General features: G+C 38.7%; 1 protein-coding gene across 1 annotated transcript in view; it reads right to left on the minus strand.

Moving 5' to 3' along the window:
- The window catches only part of LOC100030437 (collagen alpha-4(VI) chain-like), a 202575-nt gene that overhangs the window by 129217 nt on the left and 58301 nt on the right, over positions 1–15057 (minus strand). The window contains exons 17-19 of the mRNA XM_056800678.1: positions 11595–11657; positions 11200–11265; positions 5462–5515 (exon numbers count right to left, since the gene is read on the minus strand). Coding sequence (XP_056656656.1) covers positions 5462–5515; positions 11200–11265; positions 11595–11657 — 183 coding nt within the window. The remainder of the gene's footprint in view (positions 1–5461; positions 5516–11199; positions 11266–11594; positions 11658–15057) is intronic.

Genomic DNA, 15057 nt, shown 5'->3' on the forward strand with positions numbered 1-15057 from the left:
ACAAATGACAGCCTCCCATTCCAACAACAGGACCATGGACAACAAACACTCCAACTAAGAAAGAGGATCTAAATAAGCACCATCTTATGGGACATTGACAGATCAGGCTCCATTATCAGGGAGTTTGCCTCTAGAGCAGGCATTGTGACCCTCTTCGGTGTTATTCCCTGAAGCCATGGCTCTTTTCTTTGCCCAGTCTGTTAGCTTTCTTTATTCATTCCCCTGGATGTGTGAAGCAGCCATGACCAGTCCCCCATATTCTTTTTACTCTTGGCCATACTGTGTCTCATTTGACCTAAGTATATGTGCCCTGCTCCCTCAATCTCTGCAGGAAATCCTTTATGCTTGGGGTCTGATGGAGGGAAGACCCAAAGGTACAGCATTAATAGAGAAAAATATTGGTAATTTCCAGAATGAATGTTTGTGAACATCTGTAGACCTTAAAATAATCCACAAATGGTTCAGGAGCAAGAGAGATAACCCTAGGTTCCGCCCACCACTGGTATTCTGATTGTCTTGTAAAAAAGAACACCATATCCTAAAAATAATCCCAAAGGGAGAAATTTCCTAATTGTTTGGAACAACTCAGTTTCTCCAAAGCTAAGCTCAATAAGCTCTCAATTTGTTTCTTTTCTGTTTTGTTGCTGAAAAATAAGCTGAAATGAGACTTCGAGACTTTAGGGGGTTTTCCTCTTCTTAGCTGTCAAAATAGTACACTCATGAGCAATGTGAGTAGGTATCTATGACTTGTTTTTAAAAGCCTAACTTTTTAATGAGAAGAAAGTATTTCCTTTAAACATTACCAAACATGTTTAGTTTCTTAAAAGTTTGACTTCCTCTTTTTTTAGTCCTTATCTTTCATCTTAGCATCAGTACCATGTGTATTGGTTTCAAGAAAGAAGAACAGGAAGGGCTAGGCAATGGCATTAAGTGACTTGTCCAGGGTCACACAGGTAGGAAGTATCTGATGTCAGATTTGAACCTGGGAGCTCTAGGTCTGGCCCTTAATTCATTGAGTCACCTCGTTGCCCCAATTTAGCTTTTTCCTAAGATCCATAGATAGCTTATCTGATTTATTTCCAAGTTATTCCCTGCCCTTGCATCCAAGAAGCCCAATATCATCCTGCTTGATCAGAGGTAAAATGGTACAACCTCAGACTACCCCAATATAGAACTCCAAAATATCCAGAACACTTAGCTAGACTTTGAGAACACATCTTCAGCATTCAAATGAAAACCAAGGGAAATCAACCAAGCATTCACCCAAGCATCTATAAAATGTTTACAAAGTGCAGGTACTGTGCTAAGTTCTAAGAATCCAAAGAAAAAGCAAGAACAACTCGGGGCCTCAAAGAGTTTAAATTCTACCAGGGAGATCTCTTACATATGGTGTCCCTAAAGTCTAACATTTAGTTTTAATTTTTAATAATTTAAGAAATAGAAATGCTACAAACTTTTAAAAAAATTGATATTTTAATTTTCTATTTAATATTTAATATTATTTAATTTGAAAGTTTAATTCATTATCTAAATTTGGAATAATCAAGTTTTCATGGAGCACCTTGCCATCTTATGCACTGCATGTACAACGGTCTCTGGATGACACTTTCTCAGCCCAAGGGATCAGTGGAACGGTTCCTCTTGCTTGGCTGCCTCAGTCATCTGATCTAGTTCTGTTAGACTTTTTCTTTTGGTTCATGTCAAAAACTGTCACATCTAGCCTCATTCTTTGTTTGACTTCAAGGCTAGGATTTCAAATGTAATCCTTTCAGTTCCAGAGCAGCAGCCGGTGGACATTTTTATTTATAAAAATCATTAAGATGGTGGTTATGTTGAATTGTAATATGAAACACAAAATATTTTAAATAATTAGCCTTTCAAATGTTTTTTGAAAGTTGGTAGCATTTACACTTCTGTAGTTATTAAAGCATAAAACTGTATTTAGACTTTGGGGACACTGTGTATATGAATAAACAAATTAGATACAAAATGAATACAAGGTAGTTTGGGGAGGATGGGCATTGGAAGCTGGAGAGGATCAGCCAAGATTTGGTGTACAAGGTAGCACTTCTGTATCTTTCATTTTGATATCAATGCATTTAAGTTTCTTTCACATTTAATCAAATATTTATTGAACTTCTATGATATGCCAGGCACTAGGAAGCCCCGATTTACTTCTCTTATGCCAAGGTGCTGCCAGTGTACGTTTGCAATCCAGGCTATCCCTCCTCATAAGATTAGTCTGGTCTGTTATGCACTCTGTCATAGGTAGTTACTATATAGTTACAGATACTCTGTGCCCGTGGAGTGTGGTATTTCCCACTGCCCACCTCTATCCAAAAGAACGCTAAGAGATAATTAGGAGTTCTTATAAGATCCCATTTTTCCAAATTCCATGGCAATCATCAGACTTATTGAACTGTGAAATACACACTAGAAATATATTCCATTTCCCCTTAACTATACTGGTTCTGTAGCCTCCTGCATGAGCCTTCTGATTTGAAGACTACTGGTTATTTTTGGAAGCAAAATTACTGGATATTTATTAGATGGAGATGCCTATATTTATTTCTCTGAAGAATGCTGATGCCACTTTGTTGTTGGTTTTGTGTATATCCTTAACTTCCATCTTAGAATCAATGCTGTGTGTTGGTTCCAAGGCAGAAGAGTGGTAAGGGCTAGGTAATGGGGGTTAAGTGACTTGTCCAGGGTTACACAGCTGGGAAGTGTCGGAGGTCAAATTTGAATACAGGACCTCTCATTTTCAGGCCTGGCTCTCAATCCACTAAGGAATAGAGCTAGGATTCAACATGCATTTATTCTCAGGAATGGAATGAATCAGCCTCTCCTTTCCCCCAAGACTTAATTCTCTCCACATTCTTCAAACCCATATCAAACTTCACCTGAAGACTTGAAATACACTCTCCCCTTGCCCAGCAAATGGAAATCAGATTAGGTATCTGCCATCATGGGTAGTAACTTACACTGATTCACATTTAATGGTAGTTTCCACAAAGGCAGGTATACTCTTTGCCCTTTGTTTTTGTCATGCTCTCCAGCCTTTACACACTCAAATTCTTCTCTTAATACAATCCATCACAAAAGCCCTGGGAGCCAGCTTTCCCACATGCCCACCCCACTAGTAATTAGCGCCAGGAGAACTTCTTGAAATTTTCTTCCAGCCCAGGAAATAATTGACTACTATAAGTAACAAGGATATGACTTCCCTTCAGTGTATGACTGTCTGTCACCTCTTCAAATCAATGCCATAAATTCATTGAGTTAATGAAGTTATTGGGGATCTCAGAGTTCATCTAATCTGACCCCTGCATAAATTATGAAGCCCACATAGAAAATTCCCTACATGTAATTATCTAGCCCCTACTTGAACACCTTGATTGACAGGGAACTTATCTCTTATGACAGCCTCTTCTATTTTTAAACAGTTTTCTAATAGTTTGGACATTTTCCCTTATATGGAATTTCCCTGTAACATTTACCCATTGCTCCTAGTTCTATCTTCTGGGACTAAGAAGAGCAATTCCCATCTCTCCTCTTCCATTTGACCATCCTTCAAATACCTGAAACCTCTCCTGGGTCTTGTCTCCTCTTTTCAAACAATACACCCCTAAGCTATCCAATTGTACCTTAGAATGCATGGTTTGGGTCCCCTCATCAGCCTGGCCATTTTCCTCTTGGAAGAGGCAAGATGTTCCATCTTGTCAATAAGAGATCCAGACCTGAATACAATATCTCCGCTATGGATGATCTGACCAGGGCAGAGTATAGCCACACTACTGAACCCCTCATTCAAGAGATTCTTTGTCTACCGGCAAAAATTGTCCTCATTAATTTGGCTCCCACTTCACATGGCATGAGTTGAGCCTGTCCACTAGAATCTCTAGCTCAATCTCACACAAACTTCTTCCTGTCCTTTACACATTTCCTGAATGTAAGTCTTCGGATTAATCCCTAGATCTCTCGTGGTCAATGGCAACTCTCTTCTGGAATGCTGACATGCCTCTGGATCCCCATTCTGGACCTGAACCTTCTCCTTCCACACTATCAACAGATGAGATAAGTATGCTATCTAGACCTTCATTATCATCATTGTAATGGCTAAAGCTTACACAGCACTAAAAGGTTTGCAAAGAAAGTACTTTATATACCCATTAACTCATTTGATATTCACAACCCTGTGAGGGTGTTATTAAAATTATTTTCTCCATTTTACAGATGGGAAAACCCAGACACAGAGGAATTAAAGGACTTGGTCATGGTCATATAATTAACAAGTATCTGAGACAGGATTCAAATTCAGATCTTCCACTTTCATGCTCTATCCATTTTACCTACTATCTAACTGCCTTCTTCTAAGGAACTTTTTTTTAAATCAAACAGAAGATAGGTCCTAGAGCAGAGATGGGGTACACTTCTCTAGAGAGCTCTCTCTACATTGACATGCATCCATTAATGCCACTCTTTGGATGTAGACATTTAGCCAATTCTTAATCTACCTAATCATACTCATTATTCAAGAGATAAGAGGCATCAGAGTATAGAGAAGAGAAGACTAGCCTTGGAATTCAGAGGACCTGAGTTCAAGTTCTACCTCTGATATACACTGTTGGTGGGACCCTAGGCAAATCATTTAACTTCTTGGCACTCTGAAAAAAGGAAATGCCTAACTGTATTGGCAGAAGGAATTTCCTCACCTAGGAGTTCTCTATGCCAATAAAGCCAAAGGTCTAAAATCTATCTCTATTTTAGAGCCAGTGGCTGAGTGGTCCTTATTCAAAAATATTGAGTTTCTTTTAAGGCAGTTGGGGGTGGGGGTGGGGTCATAGTACACACAGCACTGAGCCTGGAGTCAAGAAGAGCTGAGTTCACATCTGACCTCAGATGCTCAATAGCTATATGACACTGAGCAAGTCACCCAATCTTTGCCTGCAACAATTTCCTTAACTGTAAAATGAGGATAATAATCTCCCAGAGTTGTTGTGAGAACCAAATGGAGATGACATTAGTAAAGTATTTAGCGCAGTATCTGTCACATAGTAGGAGCTTAATAAATGCCCATTACTTTCCTTTATAAATGAAAAACACAAGAAAAAAATAACAATGTAAACTTCCCTACAGAAAATTTTCCCCATGAACAAGGCCAAGACTTCCCAATGGTCTTGCTGAAACTGCAAGAATACCTAAATCTTGCCCCCCAAAAAAGAGAGGCACTACTCCCATTGATCTTAAAAATCAAAGAATAACACAAACACCTCTGAGCAAAGTATAGCCTCATCTGGAAAGCACCCACCTTCAGACCAGGTAGGCCCTTTCTACCTCTTGACCCCTGAAAAAGAATCAGAAGGAACAATATCAGTTGGTTAAGGATTAACAGTAAGAGAAGAGCAAAAAAATACTTGAATCCAAAAGGAAACAGCATCAAGCACAGGTTTACACCTACATCAGAACCTCGTTCACCAGGCATGCCTCCTTCATTGCGGAGCCCAAATTTGCCCTGAAAAAGAAAAGGAGTTTGGATTTATTCATATTTTTGTTGGTTCTCGCAAATCAAATAACAACCAAAGGCAGCATTCGAAATTCCAGAGTACTGAGAGCATCCTGTAACAGAAGAAGCCTGGGATTCTAGAGTCTGCAAACATGGTACTTATGTTGGCTTTGCCCCCTTCCTGCCTCTCTGACTTCAGGGAACTCACTTAAGCTCTTCGATCCTTAGTTTCTCCATAGGCAAAATAAGAGCAATGAACTGATGGCCTCTCCTAACTCCATCTAATTGTAAATCTAGAATCTTGGATTTGTTCCTTAAAGACCTGGTTCCATTAAAGGCTTTATCTTTAAAGGAGCTCATCTTGCTGGGCACTACATTTCACATATTCTTTCCATCAATCATGTTCAGGTCCCCAGATTCTTACTTTGTAAAATGAGGAGATTGAGCTTGAAGGGAGATGTGAGAGGAGGCAAGGTAATGTAATAAGGATGCTGGACTCAGCATCTGAAATACCTGAGCTCAAATCCCACCTCTAATGCTTACTGGCCATGCGCCTGTAGGCACTTAAACTCCCATAGCTCATTTAATCCTTACAACCACCCTGGGAGGCAGGTACTATTATTATCCCCACTTCACAACTGAGGAAACTAAGGGAAATAGAGATTAAATTATTTACCTAGGGTCACATAGGTAGTAAGTTTCTAGGGCTGGATTTGAACTCAGGTCTTCCCAACTTCATGACCAGTGCTGTATCCATTGCACTACCCAATTCCTCTAAAGGTTCAACCTATGTGCTAGCTCCTTTAGGAAATCTTTCCTGATCCCGCTAATTGCTGGTGCTCATTTCCTTCTCAAATTGCATTCAAAGGGGCAGCTATGTGGCTCAGTGGATTGAGAGCCAGGACTAGAGATGGTAGCTCCTAGGTTCAAATCTGGCCTCAGACAGTTCCTAACTGTGTGACCCTGGGCAAATTACTTAACTCCTATTGCCTGCCCCTCACCACTCTTTTGCCTTGTAGCCAATACACAGTATTGACTCCAAGATGGAAGGTATGGGTTTTAAAAAAATTGCATTCAATTTTTTTTTTTTTGGTTTCTGTTATATTCCCTCGAATTCACCATCAATGTAAAATAAAAGTTCCTGAAGAGCAAACAAGATTTCATTTTCATTTTTCTCTCTCAAGGACAGTGCTCAATCCCAAGAAGGAAACTAATATATGCTTATTAAATTAAACTGAATTGTATCAAATCTTTAGTTCTCAACTCACAGGATTACTACAAACTAAAATCATTGTTGTTGAGTTGTTTTTGTCATGCCTGACACTTCATGATCCCAGTTTGGTGTTTTCTTGACAAAGATACTAAAATGATTTGCCACTTCCTTTTCCAGATCATTTGACAGATGAGGAAACTGAAACTAACAGGGTTAAGTGACTTGACCAAGGTCACACAGCTACATAGCTAGTAAGTGTCTGAGGCCACATTTGAACCCAGGGCTTTCTGACTCTAGACTTAGCATTCTATCAACTGTGCCACCAAAAAATGATATAATATATGTAAAGTATTTTCCAAGCCCTGAAGTTCTATAAAAATGTGAGCTATTATTTTTACAGATGCTCTTCAAGATTTTTTCTGCCTCTGGCATTCCATGGTTCTGATATTGGTCCTTCACTTTCATGCTGGCATAGCTCACTCCTCTAAGTGGGAATGGCAAACAGGGGCAGGGGCCAGTCTGGTCAGTGAATCTCATCAGATACTCTGCAAACACTGGCTCATCAATAAATAAAGGTATTGATAAGGATGATAATGGTTCCATGGTGGAGGTAATACAAGGTACCAATAAGTGGTACCCAGGTAATTCTCCTTGGAGGTATGATGGGATCTGAGGCTAGACTGAGGAAAAGGTGTCCATCCCTGGGATTTGCCTGTGGTTAGGGGGTTAGGGGGTATCCACTGCAGATCCTGGGTTTGTTTGGTTCTAGTCAAGTTGCATGTCAAATTACAAGTAAGAAATTGGACATGCTGAAGAAGACGGTGAATTATAAATGGCAATTTGGAAGATGACTCCTGTCTCCTCCTTCAGTCAAAATGAAAAATGGGAGCTTTTCTAGGTCCAAGACTCAGGTCACAAGCCAGCTTTCTCAAGAAGGAGCAATATCCACCAGTCATTAAGCTGGAAAATTGCCACCGACCAGTTGTGCAATGCAATGCTCAGTGCAATTTTGATTTAGATCAGGTTGGGAGAAGCAGGGAGGAAAGACAACTATGTTGTAATTTAGTTGATATAAGGCACTCCAGTTAAGGAACTTCCTCTGCCAGAGAGGAAACATGTGCCTTGCAATTTGTAATCTTTTGAGAGGCTGTAGACTAGAGTGACTAGAACTTTGCACTTGGAGTCAAGGACATGGCCTCAAATCCCACCTAAGTGACCTAGGGCAATTTTCTTTTTTATCTTTATTTTACTTTAATAACAAATTTACACAAACATTTTCCAAATTTATGATTCCTATTGTCTCCCTCCCTTCCCTAGGGCAAATTTCTTAACTTCTCAGAACCTCAGTTTCTTCATATGTAAAATGGGGAGTAAGAGAAGACTCAATGACCTCTAGTATCCTTCCCACTCTAAACATGTGAGCTTATGACAGTTGCCTAGGACTATAGAGACAGTGAGTTCCCAGGACCCCTCAGCCATTAGGAAGCAAGACTTAAACCTTGATGATTCAATGATTCAGTCCAGGAAACATTTTCTATGGATGCGGGAACATTTATTTCATCTTTTTTCCCCAAAGAATTTAACTGAAATAGAAAAGAAACAACACCTAGGAATAAGGATCATTCATCTCCTATTTCTTGAATAGGGATAGGGATCATACTTCTGGTTTCATTGGCATGGAGAGGAAAAAAACTCTCTACCAGTACAGGTCAGAATCTTCTCTACAATTTATATAGTCTTAGTGAGTTGTCTAGAGGCCTGAGGGTTAGGTGACTTGCTCAGAATCACAGTTAATCCGTATCAGAGGCAGGACTTGAACAGTTAGTCAATTCAGTTAAAAAATCTGTATTTATTGCCTTCTTGGGGGCTAGCAATGTGCCAACCATTGAAATATATACTAAACTAATATGGTAGATGATTTATGTGACTGTTCCCTATGAGTTTATAGTTCTTATCTCAGATTACCAAGTATCTGTTATTTATAGTTACCATTTACTAGGAGACCTTGAGCATCACTTTATTTATTTATAAAATGAGCCAAGAATCACTATGATCCATAAGCTGATGCCAGAGCCCCTGGGGAATTGTCAGACTGTGGTTATCATCAGTAATGGAGGGCATAACCCATATATCTCTTGAGAGGGGCTTGTGATTTTGCTCCCGTGTTTCAAAACAGAGACCTTGATACCCAAGGAGTAAACTCAATGACTGGAAAACAACGGGCAACTCCTACCATATTGGTCTGAATGCAGGCTGCCCCCAAATAAAGGCAGTAGTGTTTCTTCTACTTTGTGAAAATGAGATCTCTTTGAAAAGGGAGGAAAAAAGATCTGGGTCGATACCAAAAATTGTGCCAATACTAGAAAACACTCAGGCTTTATACAAGCTGAATTTGGGCAAAAAGTAAAATCTGTATATTTGGATTTGCTATTTTCATGGGAGCCATATCCATTTCTTTAAATTCTAAAGCTACCACAGAACTCCCTCTGGTCTCAAGTCACCATGGGGACTTGCTTGCTCTCAAGTTGTCATCTTGGCCAATTTTGTGATTCTTCTGGCAAAGATTATAAGATCATAAAATGTGGGGGTTGTCAGGGGCACAGGGAAGTGTATAGTAAAACCATGTCCTTACACAAAGAAGGAAGCAGAGGCCCAAAGACAGGGAGTGACATACAGTTAATAAGAGTATAGGATTAAAATAAGAACTTTTCTCCTTTTTGGCCAAGAGTCAGGAACATCCACACACCTCTCAATAGACTGAATAATCATAGTTTCCCCAAGGGTTGTGGTTTTCTTGGGGGAAGCTTTTTAAGCTGGATTTTACTTAGGATCTGGAAGTTTGAGCCCCAGGTATTATTGACTACAATTGTTGTTGTTGTGTCTTTTCAATGTGTCCCATTCTTTGTGACCTTGTTTGGGGTTTTCTTGGCAAAGATACTACAGATACTTGGAAAATATAACTAGATAACTATATAATGATTTGGCATTTTCTTCTCCAGCTCACTTGACAAATAAGGAAACTAAGGTAAACAGAGTTAAGTGATATGCCCAGAGTCATACAGCCACTAAAGGTCTAAGACCAGATTTCAACTGGTCTTTCTTGAGTCCAATCTAGCACTCAAGCCACCTAGTCACCTCGCTGCCCCAATTAACCACAATTAGAGATAAGGAATCAACATCTCAGAAAATGGAAAGAAATTGAAAGCAGATAATTATTGTCCACAGAATTCCTAAATGTTCAAGTTGGAAGGGACCTTGGCAGCCTATTTCACCCCCTTTATTTCCAGAAGAGGCAGCTGAAGCCCAGAGAGATTAATTGGATTGTCCAGAGTCACACAGTTCGTGATGTTCTTCTAATTCCAAGTCCAGACAACTTTCCACTATATCACAAGTGTCTCTTTAATAAATTGTAGTCTCTACATCATCATTGAAATTCTAGTATCTTGGTATTAAGTTTATAGAGGACTAACAGTAAATATTTCAAAATAGTAGTAATTGGCAAGTTAAATACTTTTAATTTTTCCATGGAGCATGAGCAGTTATTTTCCTGCCCTTTAAAATAATGAATAAAGAACTTTATTTGTTATTTGGCAGCAAAAAGAAGATCTAAGAGAGAAGGGGAAAATCATTTGAAGGTATGCTGACATTCCCCAGAAGGGAAAGCAAACCTTTCCATAGTATGACAGGTCTTTTGTTTAAGTACAATTCCTCCAAATTACAGGATTTCAGAATTGGCAAGAAACTTCAACATCATTTCTAAACCAGCCTCCTTGCTTTACAGGTGTGGAAGCTGAGGCCTGGGAAAGTGAAATGACTTTGTCACAGAGACAGACCCTTAGTGGTAAAGTCAGAATGAGAAGCCAAAACTCCTAACTCGACTTTCTGTCCTCTGTACTATACCTCAATGTTTCCTGAGAAGGAAAAGAATAGCAATGATGATGATGATGATGATGATGATGATGATGATAACTAGCATTTATAGAGTGCTTTTAAGATTTTCAAAGCACTTTACATATATTCACTCATTTCCATTTTCTATCTAGTTTTCCTTACTTCTGTTCTGTCTGGGGTCTGTGATATTTTACCTGGCCTTGACAGAGAGAGAAATTAGCATTAACATACCTGGGACAACATGTCTTCAAGCACTGCTGGGGAAGCCATGAGGGATAGACTACTTCATACTGGACAAGAGATCCCGTAAAGTTCAATAACCATACATTAGAAATTATCTTAACTAATTATTCTTGCTAACTAGATATATTATACTTAATGCTAATAATGTTCATTATTAAGAAAGACATTATTGTACCACTGCAGGACTTCAAATACCATTAGACCCTTTCAATTTTGATGCCCTGGGACAAGTCCTGCTTGTCTTTCCTAGTTATGGGTCTGAAATCAGAATATCCTTGTTCTCTAATCATGGTGACAGAATTTCCTCGTACCTCAAATGCCCCATAGACACAAAACTAGACTTTACCTGACGACCCGGTTTTCCTTTTTCTCCCTTAGGACCCCGAATATTATTATCAGCACCAGGTTCTCCCTAAAAAAACAAAACTTTTATTATTTTAAGTGATTGAAAAAAGCAGGAATTAATGAATAAACATTCATTAAATTCAAACCAAAGTTAGTCAAAGGTATCAGGCTTGATTGGGGCACAGCAAGGGAGATAAATTCTAAAAAAAAAAAAAAACATTTTTCATTCCCTTGAAGGGGTTTGATTATCCAAAAGATGAATTTCACTTTCAAAGGTCAACTTTGATGCAATGTCTATAGAAAGCTGAATAATTGCTGACATTCTTGGATCATTGCCCTTGGCCAACAGAAAGGCTCTGAAATGAAAACTGTGAAAATGAGCCAACCATTACTTACAGGCTCTCCTCTCAGACCAGGACTTCCAGGTTCACCAGGCTCTCCTGAAGGGCCCCTCAAACCCTTGAAACAAAAAGAGAGAATAAGAAATCAGACCCCCACTTTGATATGGGCACCCTTATGAGTATTGTGTAGATGATAAATAGGAATTAAAGAAAAAAAGGAGATCCAATTCAAATATGTTAGCATATACACTGATGCCAAAGTGAGAATAGTTGCAAATCCAAGAATATGGAGAGCAGTAGCTACAATTGGCAAGTGCCCATGAGATAAGGAGGAGAAAAATGCATTTTGGAATCATTCCTTCTATTGGCAAATGACAAACATGAAGCAAACTGTTCCTCAAGCAGATTGCTTCCTTTAAAACGCATGACCCAAATGTGGATATCATCTGCTTCGTGCTCTCTAAGGACTGAGCAGTACCAGTCAGGAAAATCTTCCATTCGGCTCCCCTTTAGACTCTTAGATCAAACTGAAGCTTCACCCCCTTCTCAGTTAAAGAATTGATGAACTTTAACTGCAGGGACTGCAAAATCTTTTTGAACTATAGTTCCTGGACTTCCTCAACTCCTATGACCTCCATCTCCTCTCTATTTCAGTCACCCACTGATGTGTCTTAACTTGGATTTCAGCATCACTTGAAATAACTGCACTTCTAAGACCTTGAATTCTGAAATTCCTCTCTCTGATTAGTTTCCTACTCTTTCATATCTCTCATTTTATTACTCACCCAAAATCTATTCTTTGCCCTTCAGGTGACTCTCTGTTGTTGTTCAATCATTTTCAGTTGTATCCAATATTCATGATCACATTTGTGGTTTTCTTGGCAAAGATATTAGAGTGATTTGCTTCCTCTCTCTCTCATTTGGCAAATGAGGAAACTGAGGGAAATAATTAAATGACTTGCCCAGGGTCACACAGTTACTAAGTGTCTTTCACCACAGTTGAACTCAGGAAGATGACTCCAGGTCCAGCATCCACTGCACCACCTAGATGCTCTGAGACTTACTGTAATGTACCCAAAATGAAAAGAGGAAAAAGCAAGTCTCTTGTTCAGAGGTCACGGCTCCCAAGCAAAGAGCCTGCCTTCTGCAGGTGGCTGCCAAAGCCACCAAGTGATCTTGGGGAAGCAGGAGAAGAGGACAGAATTTTCCCAGTGGTACTTGCATAATTGTGTCCATGTGTGCCTAGGAGATAAAGCCTATTTATAAGCCTAGAGATTAGAGCCTAAACAGTAGACTTGAAGAAGGTTAGGGATAAGCACAGACATGGTAAAGGGAAGAAAAACCCAACCATCTGTTCCTATTATGTCTGGGGTACATCTATGTTCCCCAAGTTGAGTTTCTTGATCATACACCCCTTGAAATTTATCCATACCCCTCCATTTTAAGGTCAAAGTGCCTTAGATGTCTCAGCCCCAAAATCGGAGACTGTTTTTTAGAGGAGCTAAAGGATCTAAGATAGAATCTAATCAAATGGATTATTCCATTTTTCATTTCATTATTTTCATTTGTCTTTGAATACAGTGCCTAGCACATAGTAAGGGTTTAATAAATACTTGCTGGAACCAAGACAGTCCCAAGGGACTCGTGATGAAAAGTGCTATCCATTGTCAAAGAAGAAACTGTTGAAATCTGACTATAGATCAAAGCATGCCATGTTTATTTCCTTCATGAATTTGTTATTTTTTGTGTGATATGTGACTTCTTTCATGGCATGAGGAATATGGAAATATGTACTGCATGAAAGCACTAGGATAACCTATAGCAGGGTATTTACCACCTCTGGAAGGCAGTGGGGCAGGGTTAGGGAGAGAATCTAAATCTAAAAATATAAGAAAATAATTCTCAAAAATTGTTTCTACAAGTAATTTTTAAAAATAAATAATAACAATAACAAATAAATAGATGCTTGTTCATTGTTTGGTCAATTGATCCCTCCTTAATCCCATTCAATCTGTCTTCTGATTCTCACCATTTTATTTTATTTAAAGTGCTCTTTCTAAGGTCATTAATGACCCTTCTAAGTAAAATGGTTTTTATTCTATTTTCACCTTCCTTAATCTTCCCTGAATCATGTGACATTGTTAGCCACACCCTTATTCCTGTTTTTTTCTCTTCATCATTGGCTTCTGTGACATTTTATTCCATGGTTATCTTTCTGCATCTTTAATTATTCCCTTTTTCAACCACTTTCAGGTATGTATCCTCTAAAGCCCTTTTAAAGCCCTCTCTTTTCTCTCTGTATCCCCCTTTAGTGATTTTATCCACTTACATTATTTCAGTTACTATCTCTAAGCATAGGAATATCATATCTGTATCTCAATGGAATACCACATCAGTGTTCACACCTTATATTTTCAACTATCTACCAGGAAGCAATACCTGGATACTAACAATTCAAACTAACAAATATTTATTAAGTATCCATTATATCCAAGGGGATACAAAAATAGTTACCACACAAGCCCTGACTTCAACAAGTTTATAATCTAAGAGAGGAAGAGAAAGTACACTCTATGAGACAAATACAAAATAAAGTTCTGGTCAGAGTGTTACCAAAAAAAAAAAAAGTTGAAAAGGAAGAAGTAATTTTCCTGGGAGGGAACAGAGAAGGGTAAGGGGAGCTTCATGGAGTAATTGGTTTATGAACTAAAATGCAAAAGAAGAAGGGAATAGCAATAGACAGAGACACTGGGGGGAAAGATTCATTGCAGATGTTGGGAAGGAATGATGAAACACACATAGATGGGAGAAGGCAGTATGAGAATTGTGGAAAGAAAATATTCTACTTGGCCTGGAAAACAGAAAACAAAAAGAGGAATAATATAACATCAGTTTAGATATGAAAGATTAAGATCAAGACTTAATGCTTTGTTTGGTCAGGGACATGACTAGAGGTGTTGTGAGTAAAGAAGTGCTTCTCTATCAGCCCTTTTGTACAGCAGTGGTCAGCACAATGGGCAGCAATAGTGTGAAAGTTGAGAACAGCCTACAGAAGGCATTAAATCAATCAGATGAATGGCACTGGTCTGCCTTTGCTACAGCAGTGAGATCAGATAAAGAACAAGAGATGTCCCTGGCCCTGGGAAATGTAATCTTCATTTTAGACAATTTTCCAAAAGTGAGAATAAGATCTGGGTGAGCCTCTAGAATATGAGAAATGTGAGTGAGTGAATTAATGAAAAGCATCTATTAGATGGTCAATATGTGCTAAGTATTGGTTATACAAATAGAGAAAAAAAAGACTCTCTACTCTCAAAAAGTTCACATTCTAATAGGAGGAAACATAGTCTGAATCATTGATATTTTACTTATGTTACTAAAAAAATAAAATTTATCATATTAGGTCATGAGATTTGTGAATGTTTGAACCATTTGAACCTATATAACTGTTGTTCAGGTCTATTTATATCTCACAGACTAAACCCTTCCCAAGTCTTCCTTTAAAGATGGCTGAGAAC

Source organism: Monodelphis domestica, chromosome 5, assembly GCF_027887165.1.
Source record: "Monodelphis domestica isolate mMonDom1 chromosome 5, mMonDom1.pri, whole genome shotgun sequence".
NCBI classification, from domain to species: domain Eukaryota; kingdom Metazoa; phylum Chordata; class Mammalia; order Didelphimorphia; family Didelphidae; genus Monodelphis; species Monodelphis domestica.